Consider the following 10,058-nt stretch of genomic DNA (forward strand, 5'->3'; position numbering starts at 1 on the left):
AATTGTATAGTCCAATGTCTTTATTACATCTCTATAACCTCTCAAGCCGTCCTCTGAATTGCTAGAACTCCGTTTTAATGGGGGAAAAATCATTATTACTATAGGGTAATTATGGTATCAAAGCTCTTTCTTAAATACATCATGATCCTAGTTATACACCACTGATACCATAATAGAGTGCATAATATGTATTTGACTGTATCGAAAGCTTGGTTTTACATTATGCGTGGCTAGGGTTTATATAGATAGTCAAGTTACTTGCCGCTTCCGTAATTGAAATAACAACCATCATAGATTCTAGGAGTAAAATGACTATAATAACTAAGGAATATTCAATAATTTTTCTCTAATTTTAAAAGACGGAAATGAAACGGATAATGACAACACTAACATCCAAAATTTTATATAATGATCACGATTGAGATTTCAATCGTTACAGATTTTATATTATTGATTGCGGTCGTCATAATTTATTCTTTATCATAAAAAAGATAAAATAGCGGTATCAACACCTTCAAATATCATTTTATCATGATCTTCTTCGTAATTTTCAAAACTTGCTAACACCCACTTGATCATATTCTTGAATTCTCCCGTTACAAATAAGATGGTTGATATGATGACTTTGGCGAATAATGGAACCTTACACGGTTAATATTGGGTTCGGTGGAATATCATAAAAATGTTTTATAATGGTTAGACTTATGTTTTTTATTAGAAAATTAATCATATTTTTTTTCTTCATTAAAGGTAACATTGGAGAATAACATCGAATAATATCAAAAAAATTTATGAATTATTGTCAACATATCTATGTCTCATTTATAACACATCAAATTAATCTGTATAACAATCAAATAATCATCGAATTACTAAAGTTTCATTTTTCTGAAAACCAAAAGAAAAAAAAACAATTGTTATTTTTACAGGGTAATCATGGTATCAGAGCTCTTTCCTAATAACATCACGATCAAAAAAACACCATGTTATTCTCCTATAGGTAGGAGTGGTATGTCATCTACAAGTGTTTCAATGTAAATAATTATTTAATGAAACAATTTGTTTTTATATGCATGAGAAATTAGTTTTGAGTGAGGTATATAAGCAGGCAGGCAGTGTCTGAGAATGCAGAAAAGAGAGTTGAATATACACAGCTATACATGCAGTGTCTCGTTCGTACTAGTACAACAGTGGGATTGGACTATTCAATTCACTAACAGTGTCGTTAGTTATACTAGTCGCTGTGAATTCCTTTCGTTTTGTACCAGTACCATTTCTCTCTCATTACAGTTTTTGGTTACTGGACCACAAGAGTACTACAGTAATAATTCTTGAAGGCCACGCCAAATTGCGAGTTTTCAAACGCTGCACGAACTGCCAATTCTACACACTAGCCACACTTCTTTTCACTTTATCATCACTACTATGTTTTCCCTCGCATTACCTAACTTGACCAACGTCTAAAGTTTTGCAACCATTATCTGCTACCATTACTCACTAATCACTAAGCTCCCCTTTAATAATACTCTATTTCCTCTACTTTTTTCCCGCTCAATTTTCATAGTCTCTCCCTAATTATAAGATTATATACAAACTATTTTAATACAACTTTTATATATATATATATATATATATATATATATATATATATATATATATATATATATATATATATATATATATATATGACAATGTATTTATTGTAATAATTTTCCAATAATTTGATAATCAAAATTAATTCTTTAATAATCTTTAATTTTAATGTGATTTTTTTTTTAAACTTATAATAACATTAATATTTTTTCCAAAAACAAATATACTATTTAATATACAATTAAAAAAATATAATTTATTTTCTCTTTTGTTATTTTAATAATTGTATTATTTTTCTTAATGTTTTTTTGTTCCTTTGTAATACTATGTCAATAAAGTATTGTTCACTTTAAATATTGTATGAATTTTTAAGCGATTTTGCATTTTACAAAAGAATTTAAATGACATTTTTTTGGATTAAGAAGGGTCAATATTTTTTTTAACAAAACAACTGATAATCTCAAGGCTAAAGGGTGTATGACCCTCAAGCGTAGTGTGAGCTTGATTCCTATTTATGATCCAACCAAGTGAGTTGAGGATACATTGGATTTGATGTCAGTGGGGCGAGTTCTAATTAATAAGTGAAGATTAAATGTTAGTCTTTAGTTGTTATTTTACGGGGATTTGTAAAAAAAATTGAATTGGTGAAGTGGTTGTCTGGACATGACAATACTACTTTTGCCCAAGATTATTTTTATTTTGTGGGTTTTGGCGCCACTTCCTTTGAATGATTGTAGAAAACTCGATTTAATAATATGTCAAATTCATTTTCTTCTTCCAATTTTCAAGACAAGGTGGGTAAGAAAAACTCCTAAAATCTAGCACTTCTCGAGCAAGGACAAATACCATTAGTTTGGTGTAGATCAATAGGGAGGGATCTCACTATTGTCGATATATTCTTACCCCGATGATTCATTCATTGAGGTGGAGGATGAAACTTTATCAAACTTAGAAGTGGACATCACGTTGGAGAATCAAAAGATTTGTCTCAAGTATGCTGTTATTCTTGTATTCTTGTACGATATAATCTTTAATGAAAAGAGATTTCATATTCCTTTCGGATTGTTTAAAAATTGGTCTTCAAACATATGGAATATGTATCTGACCACATGTATAATATTTCCTTGTTGTATTTAAGGGCCTTTGAGACGATGAGTATCAATATGAGTTTTTTTCATCCATTTAGATTTCCATCCACATCCTCAACAATTGAGGCTTGTGGACCATATCAATCAATACACTTAGATCTTATTTGAGAACCCTCGAAACATCTTTGTAGGGTTTGCAAAGTCTTTTTGCAACTTTGAGGACAAATATACTATAGTACATGGTAAGTTTGAGGAAAACAATAGCCAAAATCCGTTGATGAAAGTGAAATGGGTTATTGTAGAAGACGAGTTTCCATTGGTTGATAATGTTAGAAATGCAATGGTCGAAGATATCCCATAATTTCATATATTTTGGAAGAAAGATAACTTAATTAAGAAGATCATTGAGTTTATTTTTACCCAAAGAGGGTTGTCATCCCATGAGAGGTAAGACCTCTATACTTTAAAATCTTTTTTGGAGAGTTTCACCCATTATACCTACATGAACAAATTGGGAAACACCCTAATGGATTTAGGGGGTCATCATCTAAAGAACCTTGTTATATCGACATAAATATTGTTGTCTAGTGTCACATTGATGTTGAGGTTGATGAACTCCTTAGTTAGTCTTTTTGTGCTAAATAAAATTTGTTTATTATTTTTTTTACCTAATTCTTTCTTTTTTATGTTGGTGGGATGTCGAGATCACAATAACGTTTTAATGAAACTGTGAAAATAGAGGGGGGACAAAATCAAGTAATCCAAAAAGTATTTTTCTTCCAGCCCTAAGCTATATACATCTAAACATTTGAAGATAATGACGACTCCACTACCAATTTAGTATTAGATTTAGAGAATAAGTTTTCCTTAGAAACTTTGGATGACCTTAACGCTAAGATAAGAAGAGTTCTAAATGAGATTGATCTTGGAACTTCCTCGTTTCAGCATCATTAAGATTAAAGGACAAATGATGTCTTCTTGACAAGTGTACCGATATTGTCGAAGTAATAAAAAGATCAAATCCACAGGGACTGCCTCCAAACAAGACAAAATGTGTGCAATTTGTAAAAACTAGTAAGGGGGGGGGGGGGGGTCAGGTTTAAGTGCGAAAAGTAAATAAACGAGTAAATAGTGTCACGAAAGCGGTTAGGTTGTGTTGTTGAATCCATTATTCCTCTCTTATTGATGTTTGATGCCCTATATGAATTATCAAATCACTATAACCTTACAGCGAATTAACAAAACCGTTATAGCCGATCCCTCATGAAATAACTCACTAACCATTACCAGAAGCTTCCTATTCCTAGTCCATCAGCGTAAGCAGGGTTAGGTGATGTATATAACGTTAATTCTCTATGCCACTACTCGAGGTCTCTTATCCCTATTCAACCAGTGTAAGTATAACAATTGCCCTAGGTCCAACACATAGACTAATGGTCTGTATTCCCTATGTGCCAAAAATCAGATTAAAAGAGTATCTCACATAAAAAGTATTACGAACAAGAAGCAATTGAATAAAATTGTAGATCAATAGGTTCATACAATGGTCAAATCAACATAGAATCCAACAATTGAGAAACAAGTTCATCATAACACAATCTAACCTAGAAGTATTTAGCTACTCATAGTGTAATTAAAAATACTACAATTGATAAACAATTATAATATAAGAAGTTTCTTGAAGAGATGGCCTCTAATGACTTCAAATGATCAAAAAATCACCACTTGTGATATCTAATTCGTGCCTCAATCTCCCAAAATTGTAACCCTTGTGAAAGTGTTGAAAGCACTCTTTTAAAGGCGTCAGAATAGATTAGAACATTTAATAAAAAACCCAGAAAAGTGATAATCGTGCGCACCATACCCTGCATCGCGCGATGCAATTTTTAATGCCCTATCGTGTGCACGATGGTGAATGTGATTATTTCTGAAGCTTCACTCTTTTTTTGCTCCTTTTTCACTCAAATTTTCACTAAGCTTGCATTCTTACCTATTTTCCTTCATTCTTTGGTCATTCTTCCTCAAGTTTGATTGACTTTCACTTATTTTGCTCCGATTCTTCGACTAAATATATGCAATGATGGACTGTCATCATCAAACCATATATTGAAATAGTGTGCATTGATGCAGTAATGAATGAAAATGTGGTTGACTTTCGTCCTTATTAGTCTAACAAGAGTTTCCTCACTAATGAAACTGACACAAAGGTGCCAAAATTCGATGTGGAGTGCATCCAAGATTGACACATATTTGAGGGAATACACCTTTCGTAACTGACATCCCTCTTGTAGTTCGAGTTATCTTGATGATCCAAATGAAGAGTGACATATATTGTAAGTATTCAATTGAGGTCGACGAACTTCCCATCGGTAAGGAGATGTAGTGTTCTACAGTGCTAGCTTTTCACAATACCAGCAACAACCTGCCCAAGAAAGTTTGAATTTCAGTGGGTTTGGTCCTTCAGTTGGCTACCATGATAAAAAAATGGAGCATTCAACAAATGTGATGTTAAACCTACTAAAGAAGGTAAAAACATTGGAATAGGCGATGAGAATAGAAATATGGAAGTTTGACAGGTAGTAGAGATAGAGAAGCGCAACAAAGAGAAGGAATAAAAGACCTAAATTTTTTAGGGATATCCATTATGATCATAAGTTTATTGAGATAAGACCTTGTTATCTAGATGGACCAACCATAAGATGATTTCAGGGTGACAACATCTTTCATGTATGAATGATAAAATTCTAAAATCCTTAAGTCGAATTAAATACCGAATAGATAAGTTTTGAAGTCTCTTATTAAAAAAATATCCCTTTAAAAATTTTCACCTAAATTCTTCAAATTTTTTTCACTTAACCCATATTTTTTAAAATACACCTTTCCCTTCAAACTTTTAAACAAATCATTAATAAATACAACTACTTATTTTTACTCCTATAAAGACATTTGTAGTTTACACTATTCTAAGGAACATTTCAAAGAAAATGATGATATAGTTAATGAATTTTGGACAGTCAAGTAAAAGAGGGGCGAATGAGATAAAATGGGAGTGAGTGTTCACACACAAAAGAGTGGGATTCTAGTTGAACGAAGCTGACGGGGAAAACATGGGTTAAGACACGTCACGAGGAGCAGCTACAAACCCACAACCTAAAATTTCCCTACCCTCCCGACAACGACACATACACACTCATGAGTGACAGGTCACTACCCTTCCCTCCACTCACATTTATTTTCCATTCTCTCCTAACAAAACATTTATTTTAACAAATGAATCACACAATAGGGACAAATCCCGTGCACTATAAATATCCTTTACTCTTCACTCTTTTATCTCGTTTTCTTCTCTTACATTCCTCTCTCTCTCTCACCAAATCCCCTTCTCTCACTCACGCTCACCCCGTGTGAAATATTACCCTGAGATTTAATCGTATCCAAAGTCTCTCTCTCTCTCTCTTAGGAATATATATCTTCACACCAAAAGCAAAAGTTTTCATTTCTTTTGCTTCATTTAACAACTACAAAATCCCCAAACCTCTTAATTCCTTCACAATATCTCCTTCCCCACTAGATCCACTCCATTTCTAAGCACCACCTTCCCCTAAATATTTCTATCCACACCTCCCAACCCAAAATATTGCTATCTACACCCCCTCTAAAATCCTCACTTTTAAGCTTAAGCTTATACCAACTTTCTTCCTCTTTCACTCCTTCATGCACGCTCCTTCGTTCTTTCTGTTCACTCTCTCACTTCACTCAATTTACCTTAACACTCACAAAACCCTCAAACATAAACCTTAAAGAAAAACCTCTGTTTTCTCTTTTTCTCTCTACCATGTCTTTTCAGAAGCTGAAAATTGAAACTCCAAGTTCAATTTTTGGGGATAACCCATCAATCAAAACAAAGAGAAAACCCAAAAGAAAGCTTCTTCGAATCATAATCACTGACCATGATGCCACAGATTCTGATTCCTCCGGCGATGAAGGGAGAGAGAGAAACAACAGCCTAAGAACAACACAAAGAAAACCAAAAAGAGAAGTCCTTGAAATTAACATGCACCATCCCGTATTGGATTCTTCTTTCTCATTTTCTTCTCCTTCATCATCTTCTTCTCTCGCATGCTCCGAGAAAAACCACAAAAAGTACAATAGACCTAAGAAAACACCAACCTCCTCCGCCACGCGCCACCGCAACAAGTTCCGTGGAGTGAGACAACGGCCGTGGGGAAAGTGGGCAGCTGAGATCCGAGACCCTGCCCAACGAAAACGTCTCTGGCTTGGAACATTTAACTCCGCCGAAGAAGCCGCCGCCGAGTACGACAGAGTTGCTGTGATGCTTAGAGGTCCTGACGCCGTTACCAACTTTCCTATTTTACAGGCGAAGGCGGAACTGGAAACTGAAGTACCACCGCCGGTGAATGGCGGAAATGACGGCGGAGCTGGTTACTACGACGCTCTGGCTTCGCCGACGTCTGTTTTAACTTATAACTGTGACTCGACGCCGTTCGACAGTCTCCGTTACGGAGACGTGGACGCTTTTGGGTTCCACATTGACGCGCCGTTAAGTTTGCCGGAAGTTAACGGTACGCTGACGTGTCATCAAAAGTTGGAAAAAGAAGAGGCGTTTGAAGAGTTTGATCTCGACGAGTTTATGACGTGGCCTTACTAAAAATCTCCGGGTTTATTTCTCAATTGAAAAGAGAACAGGGACTGTTTGGTAATTATACTTTTTCCTGCTGGTTGTGTAATCCCGAAAATGCCCTCGTTAGAGTTTGTGGTTTTGTCCTGCTTGCTAGTGTGAAGTTAATTTGTGATTAGTAAAGTAAAAAGCATGAGTGAAGTTGTGAGTAAAAAAAATCAGAGTAAGTATTAGTGTAATTTCTGGTATTAGAGTTGATAAGTATATAATTCAATATATATATAGTATATATATTAAGAAATTTTGGTGTTACATGAGAAATATTATTTTATTGTAAGAAAGCTATATATTAAGAAATTTTGTCTTTATATTCCTATACTCTGATGGCTTCAATTATTGTATTTCTAACTTTTTTTTCTTCTATTTTTGTTATTTAAAGTTTTCTGCTTTTTTTTAAAGATTTTATGTTTGTTGTATTTTTTATTTATTCTTTAATTGCATGCGCAAATGAAATTGTTGGATGACTCATTGAAGGATTAAAAATAAAATTAATGGTAGCTCTATGCTTTTATTATTACAACATTTTTTTTTGGTGTTGGCAACCTAATAAAATATTCTTGTTAGTGGGATTCTATGGATACTTCGATTGTACGGCATCATTTGTCTGGCCAAACAAAATAACCTAAAATTCTGTTTGAGAAGCATAAATTTACAGAAAATATAAATGCAAAAGAAATGGTCATCTTATCTTATATATAAAAATCAAAAAGTAATTAAAATTTTAATAGTTATTGAAGGAAATATTGGTGTCAATATTAAAATTAATATAAACTTTTTATAGTTATTAAATTATTTGTTTTATAGTATTTGTTAATTTTTAATATTTATATTTAAGTATACATTATTATTATTATTATTAATAATATATATGAATTGGATGAATCATTATTATTAACATATTTTAATATTTTAAAAATTGGAATGAAGATCGATGAAATTTTTAATTTAAAATTTAATTAATTCAACTGTTTAAATATAATAAATTAATAATATAGAGATAAATTTCATAGTTATTTACTCATATTTTGATCCACTAAAGCTTTTAAAAGGTTGACCCGAGCAGATTCAACTTCAGTTCTCAAACAATGGGATGGGTTCAATCGGCTGATTTGATTTGATTTTTAAAATATTAAAATTTTCACATTTCATGTTAAACACTACACTAAAGAAATTGATTATAAAGGTTGTTTTTTATTGGTTTATTATACATTTAATATTCTTACATAGATAATTTCACATCTCTAATACTCGAAAAGAGAGATTGAACGTCTAATTTTGGATGACCATTTAATGAGATATATTATGTTCTGGAAATTTCTCATAACGCGTGAGAAAGGGCACCCTAGCTTAAGAGAAGTCAATCGAGAAGTCCTTAACCAAGGAAAGATAAAGGTCCAAAAAATGACGGATTGATTCGATACACACTCAATACTATCATTAGATATTTTATAAGAGGAGGAGAATTCAATTCTTCTTGAAAGAGATATGCTTGTATGCATATTTCTGAATCATTATTTAAATTGAAGGTAACATCTTTGTTTGAGATTGACTTTTCACATAGAGATACGACATGAATCTAAGCTCACGAGGATGACCTATGGCTATTAACGTGAAAATATTTGATTGGAATATTAAAATAGTTCTCATCAATCACAGGAACTCAACCAATGCTCTATACACTACGCCAAAAACTGGAATAGACAGCGCACCTTAGATGACACTTTATTACAAAAGCGCTCTCTAAAGTGAAGCGAAAAAATAAGGAGCAATAGACAGCGCACTTTAGAGGGCACTTTTGTAATAAAGCGCCCTCTAAGGTGAAGCGAAAAAATAAGGACGAGATAGAAGGACAACAATACATGGCGCTTTTTAGAAAGCGCCCTCTAAGGTTACCCTTAGAGGGCGCTTTTAATAAAACGCTGTTATAAGTCCATGTGCATTTCCAGCTTATAAAGCGCTTCTGGAAAGCCTTAGAGAGCGCTTCCATAAGCGCCCTCTTAGGCCCCCTTTAGAGGGCGTTTTTTTTCCACAAGCGCCCTCTAAGGTCCCCTTTAGTAAACATTAAAATTATAACATACTGCGCGTTTTGTTATTTCACTCTCTGTTATTTTCGTTCTTTTTCACGTTAGGGTTCTAAGGCGTTCTCCTTCCACCTCTGTTAGATCTACGACGTTTCCTCCTTCTACCAATCAAAGGTACGTTTGTTTCGTTTTAGCTTTGCCCTATTTCTTGCACTATTGTTTTGTTTTAGCTTTGCCCCATTTCAGTTTTATGTTATTGTTGTCTATGCTACGTTTGTTTCGACCTGTAAAGTTTCAATATTCATAGTCATTTAAATAGTTTGGGTTTATTAGGAAATTGACGGTTGGTTTTTAGTGACCATGATAGCGCATGCAATGGGACTACATTACCCAGTAGTTAGGGTTATACGACCTATGAACATCTGATTTTGTGTCAACACCAGTATCATTAGAAACCTAGGTCCGAATGTGTTTGAATTCTTCATTAACAGCCAACCAGTACATAGCGTAGCTAGTAACTTAAGAAGTTTAGGTATGGATGTTATTTGATAGAGTAAATGGAGACATGAATGCCCTGCACAGAGTATCTTCTGAAATTGGTTTCTCTTCTGAAATTGTTTTTTGTTTATTCTAATTAGTAATGGATAATACATGGAT

General features: G+C 33.4%; 1 protein-coding gene across 1 annotated transcript; it reads left to right on the forward strand.

Annotated features, from left to right (window-relative positions):
- Positions 1 to 6,010: 6,010 nt before the first annotated feature.
- LOC127118429 (pathogenesis-related genes transcriptional activator PTI6) lies at positions 6,011 to 7,696 on the forward strand. Its single transcript, XM_051048633.1, has one exon. The coding sequence runs from the start codon at positions 6,517 to 6,519 to the stop codon at positions 7,348 to 7,350; it is 834 nt and encodes a 277-aa protein (XP_050904590.1). The 5' UTR covers positions 6,011 to 6,516; the 3' UTR covers positions 7,351 to 7,696.
- The last annotated feature ends 2,362 nt before the right edge of the window (positions 7,697 to 10,058 follow it).

The sequence above is a fragment of the Lathyrus oleraceus genome, chromosome 2, assembly GCF_024323335.1.
Source record: "Lathyrus oleraceus cultivar Zhongwan6 chromosome 2, CAAS_Psat_ZW6_1.0, whole genome shotgun sequence".
Lineage (NCBI taxonomy): Eukaryota > Viridiplantae > Streptophyta > Magnoliopsida > Fabales > Fabaceae > Lathyrus > Lathyrus oleraceus.